General features: G+C 26.4%; 3 protein-coding genes across 5 annotated transcripts in view; 2 read left to right on the top strand and 1 right to left on the bottom strand.

The window, feature by feature from the left end:
* The first annotated feature begins 4099 nt into the window (after positions 1 to 4099).
* On the top strand, positions 4100 to 4881 carry LOC113551228 (PHD finger-like domain-containing protein 5A). Its single transcript, XM_026953345.1, has 3 exons — positions 4100 to 4259; positions 4369 to 4559; positions 4627 to 4881. The coding sequence occupies exons 1-3, from the start codon at positions 4208 to 4210 to the stop codon at positions 4714 to 4716; spliced, it is 333 nt and encodes a 110-aa protein (XP_026809146.1). The 5' UTR covers positions 4100 to 4207; the 3' UTR covers positions 4717 to 4881.
* Positions 4882 to 4883: 2 nt separating this feature from the next.
* Positions 4884 to 8184, bottom strand: LOC113551227. Its single transcript, XM_026953344.1, has 6 exons — positions 8025 to 8184; positions 6976 to 7351; positions 6630 to 6916; positions 6099 to 6575; positions 5773 to 6041; positions 4884 to 5294 (listed from the first exon to the last, which is right to left on the bottom strand). The coding sequence occupies exons 1-6, from the start codon at positions 8144 to 8146 to the stop codon at positions 4900 to 4902; spliced, it is 1926 nt and encodes a 641-aa protein (XP_026809145.1). The 5' UTR covers positions 8147 to 8184; the 3' UTR covers positions 4884 to 4899.
* A 5118-nt stretch (positions 8185 to 13302) lies between these two features.
* The window catches only part of LOC113552207 (autism susceptibility gene 2 protein-like), a 32577-nt gene continuing 25081 nt past the window's right edge, over positions 13303 to 20798 (top strand). Inside the window, exon 1 of one of the 3 annotated variants that reach the window (XM_026954957.1) lies at positions 13303 to 14211. In XM_026954957.1, coding sequence (XP_026810758.1) covers positions 13972 to 14211 — 240 coding nt within the window. In that variant the 5' untranslated portion in view covers positions 13303 to 13971. The remainder of the gene's footprint in view (positions 14212 to 20798) is intronic. The other 2 variants (XM_026954956.1, XM_026954958.1) reach the window with 2 other exon arrangements.

Genomic DNA, 20798 nt, shown 5'->3' with positions numbered 1-20798 from the left:
TGTCGAATAATGTTGTTTGAAAACAAAATAATAACTACACTTAAAAAACGTATAGATATTATAAAATCAAAATAATAAAATGTATGTTCATAAATTATAATATAAATATATAATAAGTATATTTAGTCATATTATTATAATTTATAATAATATAATATGTACTACGACGTAACTACAATAATTTTTAACAACCGTATACCGTATATACTAATATACCGCTTGTTAAAACACTCAAAACGGTTAAAATGTAAAGATCACTTCAGTTCTCAATAAATAATATTTTGATTTTTTTAAGGAACCTGCAGAATAATTCTAATGGAATTACATAACTAAAAGTTTTAAATTGTTTTTAAGACAAATTAGTATTGTGATAAATTATGGTTTATACGCGGGTGTGTCAATTTAGTGTCTTAGAACTTAAATACTATTTAATATTTTGTTTCATACTTGACAGAAAGACTATATTAACAAATTACAAACCAAATATTTAATATAATCACTATATTACATAGATAGTACCTATATGGGCATATGGGGCTATATGGTTTACTAGCTCGGGTAAGGTTTATGAATTTATGTAGTTGCGGTATTTATATATTGCAAATTGCAAACTGCAATACATTTACAAATATACAATGAGAAGTAAACGATTTATCGGCCTAGTCCTACGAATAGGTACAATACTAGAAACGGTTCAATAATAACTTTCAAATATATTTAAATATTTTAATTCGATTTTTACAGACTTCAAACACTCAAGCACACAAACTTAAACAATTTACAAAACCAAAAACCATCTGTGTGCTCATAGTACCCTCACATCACTTGCAGTTGTTTGCTGTGGTTGGTTTTCCCTATCCGCCTTAAGAGGACGTAAAATCCGCATGTGTTGTCTCCGTCTTGCATACGTGTGACATAGCAAATTTTCGTTCACCATTTTCAATATTGTACTGTTAGTTTTGATATTTGAATGAACTGACCTATTATAAAATTTAAAGGTAAGATAATTATACAGAGCCCCACATAGCCTTTTATTGATATTATTATTTTTAAGTAAGTTATGATCATTTTAAAATGTACAGTTTCAAAACTTGAAACAAAACTATTTACATAATATCATCCCTAACATCCCTTTCAACTTCAACTCCTTTTTTACAATTAATTGTAAGAAAATTCAAATTTTGCAGTCTCTCTTGAGATAGTTCTAAGCTAGGTTTTTGCCAATTTTAAGCCGGAGCATGGAGGTGTCTACACTTTACAGTCTTCATCCACCCACCACTTGAATTACCTATGGCATTTGTCAGTGACAAATTGTCACAGTTAAACCAAATAGAATTGGCGTTTTACTATACAACTAAAATGTATACAGAATTAATTAAGTATATTGTAAAACGAAAATGATTATTATTCAAAAAGCAAAATATAGGTATGAATACATAAAAATAACAACAATTTTAAATTATGGGTACCTATTATATTATTATGTAAGGAAAAAAGTAGATTTTATATTTTTGTGCGCCAAACCAATTTTTGAAAAAATAATTATTTATTTATTTTATACATATACCCTTTAAGAATTTCAAAAACCGACAACATTTTGGTGACCAGAGTGTCAGGTATTCAGAAGTTTTACTGTATACTCACGCTTAGGTACTCGCAGACCGCAGCGATGCAAAAATTATTAGATATACATTAAATTATCAAGATCGATAAACTGGTGGCGACGGTCTGTTTTGATGTTTTTTAAGATTGGTTGTAAAAAATATTGCTGATATTAATACTCCACACTCGTAATACTGCCCTCGATTAATTCACATAATATGTAATATGTACGGTGCAGATCACGATGGCTGAATTTACCACATAGTCGGCCTTAGGCCGGGTTCACAGCTACGTTATCCGTCGTTTCGTGTTCCTTAATTTTCCACGTATTCTGAATTTCTGATTAGTCGTTACAATTATTGTATCATTCACTAACTATAATCTACCATGAATAAATAAGTTAGGCTGAGTTACTTTAGGACACAACACGCCAAGACGACAGACGATGTAGCTGTGAACCCAACTTTATAGATAATTTATGTGCGCCGGCGTAATTTGTTCGCGATCCAGTGACTGCAGTATATCTACGGATACATTGAATTTTTCCAGATTTCATAGATACCGTATGTCTAAACAAACAATTTTCTGTACAGAAACCTCATCATAAAATATCAACATTGTATCATTGTCAAGTATAAAAATAAATATAAATATAATATAAATGTTTTTATAGTTTGTTTAAACTAATAAATTCCAATATTCTTTGTATTATTTAGATGTATATGTTACAACTATACTTGTGTATATTATTACAGTTAATATTTATGTTTGATTACATTATTATAACAGTAATTTTAATCACAACACTATAATTCCAGAAGTCATATTTTTTTATTTTACTCCAAAAAGCTTTGATTAATTTAGCTTTCATCATACACACAATTTAAAAGTACCTTTAAAACCTTTATAAATATTTTATACCATTATTATATACTTTTTATAATATCAGATATTATTTTATTTTATTCTAAACAAACTATATTTAGAAAATTATTTTATTTTTTTATTTTTAATCAACCTTCGAAAACTCAGATCATGAGTTATGGAATTTGTATGTTCGTTACTATTCCAAATATGGTATAGTGTAGGTTTTTGCCGTTTTTGGAACATATATTTCCTCCATATATGTGACTTGACTTCATAGGTAAACGTGCGTGTGGTGACCCATCAGAAAGCTAGCAACGCCGAATGTCTCTTGACCGCAGCACTATTTAGTGACTGTCCAAACACTACTACTACATCATGCCCATACACAAGTATTATGGAACTGTTTAATTAGAAAAGTGATTAAAGCTGCATCAAAAAAAAATAGGCAATTTTTATATGTGTGTGTGGGGGGGGAGAAGTTGTAAACTTGAATTCACTGAAAAAATAGATAAAATAATACAAAAACTATATAATACATTTTAAACTAAAAATATTTGGATTTTGATACAATTTTAAAATATCTTTGTTTTAATAATTTAAAAAATCAAAATTAAAAAAATTTGAATATCTATAAATTAAAATGATTTCTGTTGGTAGGTTTAAGTATTTACTCAGAATAATAAGAAATACACTAATACAATGATGATATTATCATTATGATATTATTTAATATTACATATTATGTCATATTTTGAGATTAGTAAAATGTTTATCCGATCGATTAATTGAAGAATTTCAGTTTTCTCCAAAATGTCTTTAATAATGTATGATCTAAGTCTCTAGGTACATAAATTATCCAACTTATTAAAATTATCTCTTCCAAACTTTACATTTTCTACAATACTAAATTACCTAGTATTAAATAATTAAAAAAAAATCTTCCATCGTAATTTTTGATCCAGTGTATAAACTGTATCACACATTGAAGTAAATTTGAATCATTTAGTACTTGAGACAATTTTTTTGGTATTAATTTTCAATACATTTTTCCACGTACCTAAAATTTTAATAACAATTTCTAACAGATTTGATTGTACACAATTGGAGATAAACACGAAATAAAAGATGAGCTAGTGCTGAATTTTAATGTGTTTGTTCTAGAAATAAATAGTAGAATGCACATAAAGTGTCACTGGGTGATGTTTTTGTAGGTTTATTATTATTAATTAATTACTATGTTAAGGAGTTTGGCCAGTTTGGGTATGAATGTATGAGTATGATGTATGAAAATGTTATAAACTATTTATTTTTTTTAAATGTTTGCATTATCATTGAAATATTTAAATTCCTCCTTTTTCGATTAATAGTTTATGAGACAATCGACTTTTAACTATAGAAAGTTAATTAATATTATATTAAATAGTAAATATACTATAACTCTATAACAATATATAATAAAGAGTCGGATTTTGAACATTTGTGATAAATAAAGTTTATTTAAGCTGGTTACTCTGTTTTTTTTTATCATTTTCAATCGTATAGTTTTACTTTGGCGACACTGACATTTAAAAATATTATTGTTTGGATGACGGAAGTTTGGTTGTTTGGTGTGATTGTGAATTGTGATAACTAATTAGTTCATTCGTAATCGTGGTCTAGCCGGTTAAATTTAACCAATATATAATTTTTGCCGGTTATCCTATTAGAATTAATTGACGATAAACAGTAATTCAACAGAATGGCTAAACATCATCCAGACTTGATATTTTGTCGTAAGCAACCCGGCGTCGGTAAGCATTGTGTATAATATTTTTAATATTTTCATATTTATAGTCTAATATAGTACTTTATTATACAATTTTACAATTCGTTTATTTACACATTTTACTTCTATTACAGCTATAGGACGATTATGTGAAAAATGTGATGGTAAATGTGTTATATGTGATTCATATGTGAGACCATGTACATTGGTACGCATTTGCGATGAGTGCAATTATGGCTCATATCAGGGCCGATGTGTTATATGCGGTGGACCTGGTGTATCGGATGCATATTATTGTAAGGAATGTACAGTCCAAGAAAAAGATGTAAGTTATATTTCAAATTATATTATTAGTTTTATGAATCAAGTTCATAATGTTTATATTATTTCAGAGAGATGGTTGTCCAAAAATTGTAAATTTGGGAAGTTCAAAAACAGATCTATTTTACGAACGGAAAAAATATGGGTTCAAACGGCGGTAGAACCACTATATTTTCATTTATATTATTAATAATGTATATTATTTTTAATTTAACTCTTAAAGTAATTATAAATTAAAGACATGTTCTTGTTTTCAAAACTAAGGTTTATATTATAATTTCAAAATCTTTCATCAATATAGCATTATGTTCCAAGTTATAAAATAATATTGTAGTTTTTTACTTTTATTTCTGTGCATAGTAACAATTTAATGAATATTCATCATAAAGTGGATCTTTTTTTATCACTCCATACCAATAACCAACTTCAAATAACAAAACCAATATACTTAAAATATAACCAGCAAACAAAACAACAAATGCTCCATAAAGTTTCTTAAGATCCATAAGTGCTTTAACTTCTTCAATTTGCTGTGGTTCTTCGAGTATTACTGTGTCTGACATAACATCATTTAGCCATTTTTTCACTAACCCAGCTTCTATAACTCTTCTCAAGAATCTGTCAACTGCTGGTTTTAACGGTGAATTTTTTTGTAATCCTAATGATATTGGCATATTTATTATACATGTTGACATTATGTGTAACGTAAAATCTCCATTACTTGTATCATTCAGTGTACCTTAAACAAAATTGAAAAAAAACATAAACAAGTTTAAGTGCATTTGTGTAAATTAGTATTAATATTATTGAATATTCTGTTAATTCACTAAAAGAAAAGTCTTCAGTATAATTACTAATTTGTGTTGGGACTAAACTTAGATAATAAAATTTAAACCGTAATATAATATTGTATATCATGTTAAAATGAAATTTTTCATTATACCATTGATAAATAATAAATATAATATAGTATATAGTGCTATAGTCATTATAATAACTCATAAGCTATATATGAGATAAAAGTAATTAAAGTTATAAATCATATTTTTATTATTAATTAGTGATTTTTTTAAATTTTGTAATACAATTTAGGAAATATGTTTAGATTATTGTTAAAAAATTGTATTTAATGAAATGCTTAAATCATTTAAAACTAACATGGCAAAATAATAGTTTAACTTATTTTATAATTATAACAAATTAATATTTTTGAATACCATTAATTAACTGAAAATTTTGTTCATATGTTTTGGTATTCTGCATCACTTTTACATATCTCAAAAAGTGTATATTATCATAGTACGCAAATTGTCCTTTAGATACTAAATCAATAGCTTTATCAACTTCATAAACTTCTTGAAATTTTTGACCAACTTTTTGTCCGGTTTTATCTAATGATGTCATGAAAAATTCTTTTGATTGTTCTCCCCATCCTCCACAATTTATATTACTATCAGCAAGAGCTTCCAATGTATCAATTGTAACCCTGTTAAATGGATTAAAATATAATGATTAATGAGTATTATGAAAATAATTTTATAACCTGGTATCTGGATTAGCTAGAATTGCCGTCATACTAGCTTTGTAAGCAACTACAACTAATAAACAGTAAATCCACCACCACCCTGTTAAAATTCTTATGGCCCATCCAGTGGGTACTTTTGGTAATGATACAGCTACTAACATCCCATAAGTATATAAAATACTATTCTCTATGTTTTCAAATAAGTATAATCCAGTTACATCTTTGTTTGTGAGTTGATTAAATTCATTATTTGTTGTATGGTTGTTGATACATTTTTGTTGTTTGATTATCTTTGGATATTTAACTTTATGTTTTAAAATATCTATACATTTTTTAATTGTTTTATTTTCTAATATTTTTGTCTTCTGTGTATCACATTGTATAATTTTTATTGAGCTTTCACTATCTTCAATATGTTTATGAGCCGTTGCAAAAGCATAAAATAAAAAACCTCCGACAAGAAGTGTAATAAGCACGCCAATCCACATATTTAATCTACAGTAAATTAAGTGTAAATATTAATTTATAACATAATTTTTATGTTTTTACTTGAAAGGAAGAATCAAAGTTTTCCATGAGTTATCTGTTTTTGATTCAAATGTTAAGAATGTTAGACATTCTGTATTGTATGGTATAGATAGATCTAAAATATTTAGATGATATGGTGTGTAATGCAAATTACCCAGTGCCAAATCAGCACGAGCAGACCACACCTCTCCTAACAATCCTGATATAGTTCCATTAATTTGCTTTTTACCCCATTGTTCAGTACGCCAATTTAGTGGTTCATATATAACTGGAATAAAATTCATTGCACTTCCAAGTGATTTAAGAACCTAAAACAACAAAATATTAAATATTATTTTAAAATGTTATTAAATTTTTATGATTATACCTCAATTTCTAAGCCCTTCTTATAGCCAGAATTTTCATCATTTTCATTCATTAATGTATTTTTTATTGCAGATGGAATGTAGTTAAAAGTTACTACTTTAAGTGAATTTCCTTGTAAATCTGATACTTTGTCTATATATAAATCCGTTTTTTTTTGAAAATTTCTTTTATTCCATATATCTAGTCTTAGTGTAACCAATGTCCCTTTGATTGGAGCAGGATATGGAACAGTGGATAACTCATACATTTCTTTAAAACGATATTTTCTAATAAACACAACATTTATAATTTTTGTCCATATAGTATGATGTTGCTTTGTGAAAAGTCTACGATCATGTAATAACATAAATTTAGTCCTAAAATCCAACATTCTATGCCTGAAAATTGTGAAATGCTGTATAGTATATTTTGCATTTAGTTATAATATTTGCACTTTATATGTTTAATAAAATATATATTGGGTTTAAATATAATTTAAATAGGTATTCCAATTTATCAAAATGTATTGTATATTATTTTTTTAAATGTGTCCTCAAAAATTGATTTTCATTGTTATTTTATCTAAATTTAAATGTTTTGGATTATTACAGTCCACAGCCTACATTTCATTATTATTTGTTAACTTAAAACTATTTTGTCAGTATAAATTTTTTTTCCTTAATTATTATTATTAGTTATAAAAAAAACTAAAAAGTACCTAATACCTATCACCATCAAATAAAATAATAATTTAAAAACATTTGTTAGAATAATATACTCTGTGGCTGACGACTGGTGAGTATTAAACACTCTGTTGTAGAATTAACACAATTAAATTTTATCAATACTATAATAAATTTAGTTTGTTCATACAATTATAAAATACCTACTTAGAGTTAAGCATTGGTAACTAATACATTATTATAAATAGAATACCTACTTATAATATGCAGGGTGTAACAGGACTATTTAACAAATATATTAATATTTGTAATGGAAGTTTGTCAAATAATCTTGTTACACCTTATATAGTTATCAATTACATTTTTAGATGATAATTAAATCATTTACTTATCGCTAAATTTTAGTAATCTCATTGTTTGATCTGCATTTAGGATAAATATTATGTTCATATTGCATCCTTCTTTCCTAACATTATTTAATATTTGCCAGGTTTGAAAATTTGGAGACATTAGATCCTCTGAGTCATTGACTAATGTCTATAAATTATTTTCAAAAGACCAATAATTTAAATAAATATAAACTATTTTGTTTCGGTATTACTTTAAATATTGGTATTCCAGCAATAGCTCTATAAAATGCTTTATCTAATATACTATCATGAAAATGATCAAGTATTAAATTCAAGCAGGTAGCTGTATCTTTCCATTTATATGTTATATCTACAGCTAAATTTTCAAATTCAGAATTCCATTCTATTTCTCCATAAGAACTTTGAAACAATTACAAATGTATTTAATATTTAGGTATAATAAAATATAATTAACTAGATAATAGAGTCAAAACATACTTAAATTTATTTGTATTTATTGAAGATGTAGCTGATATCTGTGGTTCACAAATTATGAAGCATTTAATAAAAATAAAAAACACATAAGTATTCATATTATTTAATTATTATAATTTTCAGTGATAATTAAATACAGTTCAAGTTTTTCTTTAAATAAAAATTCAAAATAAGTACTTTTTTATAAAAGAAAAATACATTTTGTTTTAACTATAATCACTAACATGAAATGTATGCTTCTGTGTGATTTGAAAGTAGGTATTATAAAATATAAATACTGTAGGTATGCAAATTACATTACAATCCAAAATTAGTACAAAATAATTGAATATAAAATTAGATTGAACTACCCAATTACAATGAAAAAATCGCGTGTAGTTAACTTCCAATTGGAATTGGAATTTGCATGAATACATAATTTTGTTCAAAACTTATTGATTTAAAAACGTAAGCTAGAAAAACGGCTTAGCAAATTGCAGATCTCTTTTGATTAGAAAGTGCTTACTGGACTTTGATACTTCGATAACCTATTTTATTTGATATTTATAACAATCATATTGAAATATGTTAAATTAGGTAAATAAATGTGCAGGGCCAGTTTTAAATTCATTTAACTGCCGCAACAACACGGCTAAAACGTCAAAATTATAGAAGCTTCTCTATTCCACCTCTAATTGGGCTACATTTTATCAACCGGCTTCATATAAAATATTAGCTTAGTTTTTACTACCCGGAGATTGGGCCATAAATATAGAACACAAAAAAAACAAGTATCTGATGTTTATTAACTATTTTTTTTTCTTATATACAAAAATCAAATTATTTTTTTAAATAATATGACACAGATTTTACAAATTCAAATCTGCCTTTTTTCCCTTCTTCGTATTTTTTAATTTCATTATTAATAAAAATAAACGAAATAAAACGTGATAATTATATTAGAATTTGTTTTCAAGCTTTGATCATCAGGTATGGATTTTTTGCTACACTAAATTTGTGGAAGTTGTATATAGAACATGGGTTTGTCAATAAGAACTTGAGTAGTCAATCGGTCACTACGTTCCATCATAGTTACTATGGGTCCATTCTGTTTCAATTATATAAAATTCAAAACGAACTTGAATTGGCACGTAGTTTTATCTAACTATTTTCTAGCTCAGTCAAAAACTTGAAATTCATGGTCGGGAGAATGGCTGAGATGAGGCATTCGTTCCCTCTCGGAGTTCGAATTTAAAATCTAATTTTGGATAAATAAATAAAAGAATCTTATTTATTATTTTTAAAATAAACTTTTCGTTAATATTTTGACTTAAGTATAGATTTATTTATTTTTAAATTTAATGCGCAGTTTGATTTTAATGTCCCCCTCCTGAAAAATCCCCTGTGTATGTCAACAATAATAGTTGCTATTAAGTTAGAATAAATTATTTTTTAGTATATTTTTTATAATAACAACAATACAGTGACACAGAAACGAATATTATATATTTAAAATTTCAACATTAATAGCTGACTATAGCAACAATAATAATATTTTTGTACATTTTAATTCAAATTATTTAAAAAAATTAAATATCTTTCTTTGATTATAAGTCGAAAGATCTAATAATTTTTTGGGTGTTTATGGTTTGTAATTATATATAATTATTATATATATTATTATATTATTATATATATATTATATATTATATTGAAAAAACGGACCATGTGATGTTGTCAAATCAAAATATAATGCCTTGCTCTGTGGTTTGCTATTAAAATCATCATGTTTTATATTTATATGATTTATAATACAATTTATTATTCGTAAATTGTACATCTGTAACCAATAAATAGACATAGGTATAACATAAATACATAATGTAATCACTAATCGTACATAGTGTATCGAAAAGTAGTGGCTAATGTGACGCTGTACCTATCTACGTTAATCAACAATTTAGAATCAAATTTGTCAAATTTATAGTGTACTAACTGAGAAAAATTTTTAGAAAAAATTAACTCCTTATGATGTATATTTTTTTATTTAAAGTATGATCTAAGTACGCCACTGAGTGACTTGAATAAAAATTTTTTTTTTTTTCTAAAAATATTGATGTTTCAACATATAAATTTCATTTATCTCCTGATTTTTAATATTTTTTCTAGTTTCGAGTAAAACACTGAAAGCGTTTGCCGGCCATACGTCACATGTGTGATTATTATTATAATACCACAATGGCTAGGGCTGGGATTTGTATGTAAATACATATTTTAACTAAAATATGATAAATTAATTATTGCAAATGATAAATTAATTTCACGTGATTTGTAATACCTAAAATAAAACATATTGCATTTTACATATTTCATCATATATACTAATTTTAACATAATTTGTAAAATGTCTGCATTTTAGATTCTGAACGGAATGATGAATGTATTGATTTTATAATGATGTGTGTTTTTTTTTGTGTCTGTCATCACATTCTGACCATTCATCTAGTTGGGACTTTGGGAGTGTCAATAGTCTTCAAATGCGACAGGAAAAACCTTAAAACAGTAACGGAAAAATGGGAATTTTTACGCTTAATTAGTTTTTTACAAAATCAATTTTTTTATTTTGCTGTAACTCAAAAACGATTCATTGTAAGTACTTGAAATTTTAACCATATGTTGAAATTTGAGTTATCTATTTACGATTAAATTTTCAAAATATTTTGATATTTTTAAAGTTATTTGCAGACAATTGAAATTTTCGATTTTTCTAAATTTTTTTTCTTGAAATGCCGATAAAAAAAAATTAGTTTTCCAAAAAATCTTTAAAATTTAATACAAGGTTTATTATAAGTTGTACTTATCGTACTGAAAAAAAAAATTAAAAATCGTTGGTCAAGATTTTTGTTTATAAGCATTAATAGTTCAAATGTTTACAAAATATGTCAAAATCTCGACAATTTGCAAGGAATTTCGAAGTTGAAAATTCATAACATTTTTGTGATTTATATCTAATGTTAAAAAACCCAATACGAGGTTATTCATAGGTTTTCCTTCAAGTAATTGTAAAAAAAACTCCAGCGTCAATATAGAAAAAAATTTTTGAGCGTATGAAATTAATTTTTTTACGAAATCGTGTAAAATAACGATATATTACAATTTAAATATAGGTAAATAATAATATAATATATCCTACTAGTTATCATAGACTGACAAATTATCTCTGTTTAGAATCGTTTTTCGTATACAATGATGCCTATCATTACATTCAAATTTAACACATCCATTATAGTGACTTATTCCCCATCTCTACTATACAGCAGAGCGATACTCAATTGCCCACCTTTTTTAAATTAAATTGATTAGAAATTAAAAACAATTAATTGTACATGATTCAAAAGTAATTTAGAATTTTATTTTAATTTTGTACGTTAACAGTTAACATAATTTAAAATTTTTCTTATTACATATTTTTATTTTATACTATATATTTTGCTGGCAATTTTCATTACATATAAATCCCAGCCCTAATTATGGCACTATCGTATTAAATAATTCGCTCCCCCCTAATTGCGCCTATGAAAATGCTAACTTTTAATTAATGAAATCGATACTACAATACTCAATAGTCTATAATCAACAACTGTTCGGACTTATTCCTACCTTTATTCTTAAAAACTAATGTTGCGTAAATATTCCAGTTTTTGTTAGTTTTCCTAATTATTTTAAAAAATATTGGGATTTTTGACCACTCTAGAATAAGTAATAATTAGGTAGATAGGGATTGGATTTTTCGTCACATTTTTTCAATAAGGCACCTTAAGATTTAAAGATTAGAGCATTTTTAATTTTCTTTTACTTCTATGGTTGTTTGCGAATTATTAGTAGGCTCCACCGACCACTACCTATATCACATACAATTTTAGGGTAGCTACACGAGAAAAAGAAGCTGTAGTGTTAAATGTTAATCGAGCTGCATCATGCGTGGGTTTTGATAAATTAAAGAAAATTATTGGTATTTAAATATTTATTGAGTGCACTAAAATTCTTCAAATTTTATGGCCGGATCAATAAATAAATCTCATCGTTACGTTTTTATTAATTTGAATTAAAATGAATGGAACCAAATTAAAATTCAGAAGACATAGAGAAGAACGTACTGTAATAGAAAATAGTTGATCGAAACGAACAACATACGTGTCGCATGACGCATTTGATAAAAAAACATTAAACGCAGAATATAAGTTGAAAGTTACAACTTGTAAGTTGTAAGTGTAAATATTACGGAACAGTGGACACTCAAATCATAATATACCGGCTACCGCGTGTTCCGAGTTTGTGACGAACGAGTCGAACGACAGCGAACAGACAAGCCACACGTCACGGTGGCACTGCTACGGATTGGGGTCTGCCGTCTGGTACTCTGGTAGTCTGGTCTAGATCATGATATAATAATAATATAATATAATATTAATTACCTATACATATTGTGTGTATAATATAATATTAATAAGGGTCTGGCGATTGGTGAACGTCGCGCGATCGTGTGGCGGCTACGGCGACTCGCGTCCGTTTAATTGGCCACACTGTACGGCGGACGGCGTTTGCCCAGTGCGTGCCAACGGCGCGGCGCTTTTCCCGTCATTCGGGGCTCGGGCTGCTGCAGCAACTTACTCTGTCGTGCGATTATTACCGTCGCGTTCACTGTCCACGGCTGTCGACGGCTGACGTGCGCGCAAGTGAGACAGACAGTGCGTTATTTTCTTTTCTATCCTTTATTATTATTATTATTATTATTATTACTATTATTATTTTTTTTCTCTCCAATACTACTACGTGCCCGACCGAAAACCGACTACGGCGACAAGTGAGTGTGTGCGCGCGCGTTCTCTCCCCAGTCCCCGTATCCGACCGACCACCACTGACGTCTCTCGCGCCCGTGTGTGCGTACGTGTTTGTATGTGTGTGTGCGTGTGTTTTGTTAAATCAATTGCCCCGTTCGCGTTATCGCTCCGCCGCTGTCGCCGTTGATCTCTTCGTCTTTGCTCGTTTTCGCTGCCGTTTGACGCCATCGCCGTCACCGACAGTTCATCACGGCAAAAATATAATATTCGATCGTAGAGCACCGGTCCCGGCGGTGATGTCGTACGCTAGAGGGACGGATGATACGACGTCGCCGCCGCCGCTAACCCGTCCGCGCGTCTGATTGCCAACGATAATAGTATTATTCTCTCACGCGCAATCGTGTACAGCCACCGCACGGGCCAATGATCTACGCTCGCGTCTCGTGATATAATTATTAAATTATATATATATGCATTAGTAATTCGTCGTCATTTTTGTGTGCGTGTTTTTATTGTATCCCCACCGAATTATTACTTTTTGATAATTTTCGAACGATGTGACGAGTAGAGGGTTCCGCCGATATTTGTTTTCCGTTCGCGATGACCGGCCGACCGGCGTTTGACGGGTACAAGTTTGTTGTGTGCTGGACGACTGACGTGTCCTGATAACATGGAAACGGATATAAAGCAGCAGCGTATCAAACGCAGTAAGCGCCGTGAACGGGCTCAGCGTATGCACGCTAAGAAACATGAGCTGGACAGTGGCGAAGAAGATGAACTGACCACAAAAGAAAAGGCGCAGAGGCCCCCGCCGCCGAACCGTAGAAAAAAGAAGGAAACCACTCTGTTTGATGAGGATGTTGTCGACGGATTTGCTATTCTTTCCTTCAAATCGTATGAAGATCTTGAAGTGAGTGATCACAACTCTAATACATATATGTAGAACACCTTATAATGTACTTATTACTAGCATAGCTTGTTGATTTATCAAGTATACAACATAAAATAGTTATGTGGTATTGTGTTTTTCGTTGATACTTGATGGTTTCATAAATTGATATCTGGCTTGTTTTGTTCGAGACTGCACTACCTTATAAAAAGTGTCATTTGTGAATAATTACAGCTGTAAAATAGTATGTTAATCAAATGGTTTTTAAATATGATAAGTATTACAGAAAAATTTTCAATGAGTGATATTCTTTTTACTATTGATCATATAAAATATGTATAGGTACTATTGGTATGTTTTAGAAATCCTATCTAGGTGTATAGTTTGATATATATTATAAAAATTTTTCTGTACCAACTAATATAGCTATCTGATTTTATTTGTATTTATTTTCTCTTGGTTTCAACTTAATAGATATTTTTAAAGTGGGTAAGAAAAAGTTTTGCTGCAGCGTCTTGAGCCTATAGATAGTGGAATAGCATGGCAGCATCACTCCATGTTTAGACCCTGCAGCTAATCCATACCCTACATGAGTACCTGTTATTTAGTATATTATTATCAATTTACCTTCAGTTACAACTTTAAGCCTTGATTTTTATTTAGGTAGGTACTTTTGTATTAATTTTAAATGAGGTATTGATTAAATATTGATAGCAATGTGTTATATATCCGATATACACATATATTGTATATTAGTATGTGATTAATTTGTATTTATTGTATTTAATATTTATGTGATAAGTTATCACATGTATAATAATGTTATACTATGTAGATAAGTATTTAACTACATAGGAATTTACAAATAATATTGGATATTCTAAAATCATACCTAAATAACATTTTATTAAAAATTATTATTTTTGTAATCACCTTTATTTTTCTAAAAGTGCTAAATTTATCCATTCATTTACTTTGGATTAGTTAAAATTATAATATTTAAGGTGCTACCAACAAACAACTTTTTAAACATTTTTGAAATGTTTTATATACTAATGCTATTAGTATTGGTTAGATAGTTAATTGTTACCTTAAATATATTATATCCAATACAATATTTTCTGTTTTATTACTATTTTTGTTATGTCAAACTGTACAACTTAGCATAATATCCATGTATTTAGATAACTAATAAGCTGAGTAAAAGGCTATACTTTGTCTCAAGCAGCACTTCAATTGAGATTGGTTCCATTATGGCAAGGTGTATAATATAGGAATACATAGAAGAACAAATTTTTGTCAGATCTCAGTGTGTTCTTCCACTGAATAGAGTATAGGTTGGAACATATTAATTTATACAATTACAAATATATATACATTCATTTATATATTTGGTATCTAACGAATTCAAAAATGGTATCTATCTTTTTGTGTATATATATTATATCCATCCATAGTAGATATTAGTAAATAAACCCATTACCTATAAAAAAACAATATTCCATTTCCTCTGTCATTGATCTTTTCTAAGATGAATCTTAATTCAATAGACAGTAGGTACTTATTTAAAGTTTATAGTTATGTATTTATAGAATTTGATTGAAATATCAAATATGTAGTTAAGCAAGATAAGATAATGGTTAATTTAATTATCTATATTTGATTCAGTCTTCTTAAATTTGTTTATTGATAACATACTCTTTTAGTAAGCAAGTAAGCTGGTTTATATTAATTACTTATCATAAATTTAACAATAACTTATTTAAAAATTGGAGAACATATCTGTTGTCAATAGTTGAATTATATTTAATAATGAATTCATATTTTAATGAATCAGAATTTAAGTAGGTATCTATCTATTTTATTTATCTGTAATAATCAAAATACAATTGGTTTCTTTATACCTTCGTTCTACGTATTATAATCATAATTGTACATTCAATAATTATTGAATTTAAATTTGGTAGTTTAATTACATAGGTACAAGTTTTATTATTTGTGTATATTAATCGATATTAATTTAATTACTCGATTTAGGTACTTAAATTATTTTAAATTTTCTAATTGACATGAAGTAAAAAAGATATTCTTACACAATTTTAATGAGTAGTAGGTACTATGATTTGTTCTAGATTTCTCAATATACTTAATATTATTAATCATTAATTTGTTTTAAAGTGTTTGAATAATTTTATTATAAAATACATCTCAATAAAATAAACATTTTTATGTACGACAATTAAAATTATCTAAACGTTGCTTCATTTAAGAGTAGATCTACATAATATTAAAAATAATATTAATATTACCTTTTGACTATGTAAATAGAATTTAAAAAGATATATATTATTCATGTTTATATTGATGGTTACATTTATACTGAAATTAAATTAAATTATTAGGTAACAATGATATTTTTTTACTAATAATCATGATAGTATAAACCATTATTCAAATTAAATGAAATAAAATATAGTTAGTATTTGATTGATGATAATGTTGGAACTAGCTATATATTTAACAATTTAACTATATTTATTATTGATCTTAAACAAAGATTAATGTTATACCTAGCCATATAATAGGCACTTAAGGTCTATAATTTAAAATAATTTTATCAATCTTGATTACTCAATCAATTAGTTGATGTTAAGAATAATTGATTTGGAAGTTATTTTAAACTTTTCTAGCAATGTGAAATTGTTTTATATATGAAATATAGTATTTTATTTATAATCTTGTGCTTTACTATGTTTCTAAAATTATGGTATTTGATTGTTTGATATTATTATCAACAATCCAGGTGTCCTGGTCATTTTTTTTCATTCCTTAGACATTATCATGACATAATATATAGAATAATAATTTAAATGTTATTCATTTTGTGAATTTTTTATTAAATTTCTTTTGCCAACTTATGGATAGAAATTTTTAAAAATGAATTCTTTATGCCTTCATGGTGTTGTATGTGTACGTCCAACACTACTAGATAGGTACTTTAGTTGATGTAGTCTATAGGTATGTACTCTAATGTTAATTACCAATTATTGACTTATTATTTTGTATTTATATTCTTTTAAATAATAATTAAGGCATTAAAAAGATATTATGACTCAGTGATTAAAATAATTATCAACATAAAAAGTTTGTAACAACATAGCAAAATTTGGTTTTTATATATGAAGTTATTACTTATTAACCTATAGGCTATTAATATTTTAAAATATATTAATAATTTATAAAAATTAAAATTGATAAAATATGAGTGTAAAAGATATATAATATGCAAAAAAGTGTGTTAGGTACATAAAAATTCTATCGTATTATTTAATAGTACTCATATCAAATATTATTATTTTTATTAAAAATTATTATAAAATTGATTTACATTTTTTTAACTATTCTGCAGTACTACTAGGTAGGTGTATAAAATTACATTAATATTGTAATAATCTATTAATTAAAAATAAAAATTCTAAATCATTTATGATGTTAGTTAATTTTAAATTGCTTATTAAACTCTAATAATTTTTTTTCTTAATTATATATATATATATATATACAGGCGAGCCCTTTTGATAACATAATAGTATAATGTAACTTACTTACTAATAAGTAATAACTACATATAATTACAAAATTATAGATTCATTAGAAGAAAGATAACAAGTAAGTGGAGAGTAGATTTATATTTACAACATCAACAAAGTATCTATATTGGCTTAATGTATTGACTACATAGTGATTCTTTTAACATATACTTAGCTGAGCATATCGAGATAAAGAAAAGTAGATGATAACAAGAGATGTAATTATCACAATATTTACAACTACTTTATTGAATATTTAAATGTATTGATGATTGGAATGAGTGTTGATGAGCCACTGAATGACTTTGGCATGTTATTAACCTAAATAAATATAATATATATGCATTTAATGGTGATTGTTCTATAATTGATGCTATAAAGAAGTGTTTTTCAGTTTTTTTTTTGCTTATGTTGAAACAATATTTTATTATAATTATTATCAGCGGAATTAAAATTACTAAAATACATAAAATATAAATGTTTTATTTTATGTTTAGAATATGTAGATAATTACTTAAAATATAAACACTCATTTTGTACACCATTTTTAAAAAAAATCTTTTACTCTCAGTTTCTGAGTAGAACTCTGAGGTGGATAGTACTTGCAGAGTTATTTTACTTGTTTTTCTTAAAAACTTCTTTCTGGTATAGTAATTGGTCTAAATTATACATAAGTCTTATTGCCTATCAATAGATTATTAATTTAACACAAATTATACTCCTGATTATATATTATGTTTAAAAATAATTATCATAAGTACAAATTGGGTGTGCTTACTGCTTAGTTCCCCCAAATTTGAAATTAGCACCTTTAACTGTATCATGTTAATTTAGATTTTAATAGTTACAGGTATTCTATCTATAAAATCATAGTACAAGATCATGAAAAAAATAATTAGAGTGATTTCAGCAACCCCAGTTTTTTCATTGAAATTGTGCCCCTGACAATTATATTACTCAAAAATATGAAATTTTAAAAATTGTTTAGAAATAAATGTGAGAAATATCACAAATTTTGTTTAAACTAAATATTAAGAATAGTTCTATGAATACAATTTTAAGTAATAATAAGTACCACTATTCTGTATAAATGTTTGGAAAAAAAATTAGATAAGTGCCCGATAGGCGTTATTAAATTAATATTATGTTGTATGAATTTAGTATTTTGGATATTATCATAAATAACATTTTAAAAATAATAATAATATTTAAAAAAGTTTATTCACTGGAACTTCAATTTTAAGTCTAAAATTGTTTTAACTGTAATAATATCTAATCGATATAATTAATCTAATGCTTTATATTTCTGGATTTAGAATATATACTATATAGTGTTCATAAAATATTATACAAATTCAACCATTATAAATAATGAATAACATTTTTCTATGTGCAATTTAAAAAATAATAAAATACTAAATAGTTTTAGATGTCTATTATACAAATATTCAATATTAGTTATAATATTATATTATAATCTGAAAGTAAAAATAAAAATAAATTAGTTTATACTTTTATAGTACAGAATGCTCTAAGTTTTAGTAATGATATAAATAGTTAAGTATTAAGCTGTTTCACAGTTTTAAACTATTATTACCTTTTAAAAATATATTTAAATAATAATTGAAGTTATATGTATTTTGAATTATACTTTTCATAAGTTTTTATACATTAGTACCTTCATTTATGTTAATTAATAATTTAGATTGTTATTCATTATTAATTAATAGGTAAAAGTACATACCTAGTTATCAGTTTTTTTATGATTTTGAAATTTATTATTTATTATTTATTTTATGTGTTTAAACATAAATATTGTTGGTATACATTTTTAATCTATACCTAATATTAGTTATATAATTATTTTTATTTATTAAATTTTAGATAAACTACCAACAGTAAAATAGTTAGTTTATTATCCTCACAATAACTAAAAGATTTTTTAAATTTCAAAAAACATACAGTTATTTATATATATCTTAAACAGATAACTTGTTATGTCAAATGATTTCTAAATTTAAGTAATTGCTAATCACACTGTGTATTAAGTCTTTAGAATGATTGTATTGTTTATTATCCTATTAGGTATATGAATCCAAATTCAAAAAGTTTTTAAAAGTTTTCCTGATATTTTTAAGCCTAAAGTGTTATTTAAATTTTAAATCTATGTCACTAATCACACATCTTTTTACCTTGATAATGAGCTATTTTATTTAATTATTTTGGCTCAAAGATAAAATAAATAAAATCAACAAGTTTACTCGCTTAACAAGGAAGGTTTAATGTAAATATTTTAAAAACATATTATTTGATAATAATATTCATAACAATGTTAAAAAAAAATTAAAATTAGATGGCATAGTTGAGGTCGTAAAAAAAGTTCCTTTTGTTCGTTTTTGTATGATATGAAAACTTGGAATCATGTATAATATAGTATAGTTGAGTTTACAGGATTTATGAAATTGAGTAATTTTTTTATTAAAATAGTGTAGGTATTGATAATGTAGTGTCATAATAGATATCATTGTACCTATTATAAGTTTATTTATTATTATTTCACAATTACGCATAATATTATTTTAATATTCGTTATGTAAAAAAAAATTGAATTTCATTCTTCTTTTTTTTTCGTTCTGTAATGTTTTGATACTTTAATAAGATACGTTATTTTGTATTATTTTAGGTAACTTGGAACTCGATCAGTTTGTTTAATGTTTTTAAGTTAAGTCGTTAGACTCGTTAAACCGTTTAATGTCTATATTAAAAACTTATTAGTTATTACTTTATTAGTAATAATGCACAATTGTGTACGAGTGTCGCCAGCAGCAAAGGAACTCGATATCCTGAAATTTTATCCGCCCTATATTGTTAAGTTTTCTTTCCAAATCATTATTATGGTACTTACAAGATATCGATTATTTTCTAATAGGGAAGGGAACTACCTGGCAAATTTCCCATTAAAAATAATAGAATTAATAGATTCTACGTTGTGTTGACTTGCTCAAACGTCACGGATAT

This window comes from Rhopalosiphum maidis, chromosome 2 (genome assembly GCF_003676215.2).
Source record: "Rhopalosiphum maidis isolate BTI-1 chromosome 2, ASM367621v3, whole genome shotgun sequence".
Lineage (NCBI taxonomy): Eukaryota > Metazoa > Arthropoda > Insecta > Hemiptera > Aphididae > Rhopalosiphum > Rhopalosiphum maidis.
Note: the sequence above shows the minus strand (reverse complement) of the source record. Positions and strands in the feature narration are given on the sequence as shown.

What these genes read in the sequence shown, in the direction of transcription:
- LOC113551228 (XM_026953345.1), top strand. Translation starts at nt 4,208, where the DNA reads ATGGCTAAACATCATCCAGACTTGATATTTTGTCGTAAGCAACCCGGC. An exon ending in TCGTAAGCAACCCGGCGTCG is followed by an intron (nt 4,260 to 4,368) that starts GTAAGCATTGTG and finishes CTTCTATTACAG; the next exon opens with CTATAGGACGATTATGTGAA. An exon ending in GTACAGTCCAAGAAAAAGAT is followed by an intron (nt 4,560 to 4,626) that starts GTAAGTTATATT and finishes ATATTATTTCAG; the next exon opens with AGAGATGGTTGTCCAAAAAT.
- LOC113551227 (XM_026953344.1), bottom strand. Translation starts at nt 8,146, where the DNA reads ATGTCTCCAAATTTTCAAACCTGGCAAATATTAAATAATGTTAGGAAA. An exon ending in ACTTTGATTCTTCCTTTCAA is followed by an intron (nt 6,576 to 6,629) that starts GTAAAAACATAA and finishes AATTTACTGTAG; the next exon opens with ATTAAATATGTGGATTGGCG. An exon ending in CTAGCTAATCCAGATACCAG is followed by an intron (nt 6,042 to 6,098) that starts GTTATAAAATTA and finishes TCCATTTAACAG; the next exon opens with GGTTACAATTGATACATTGG.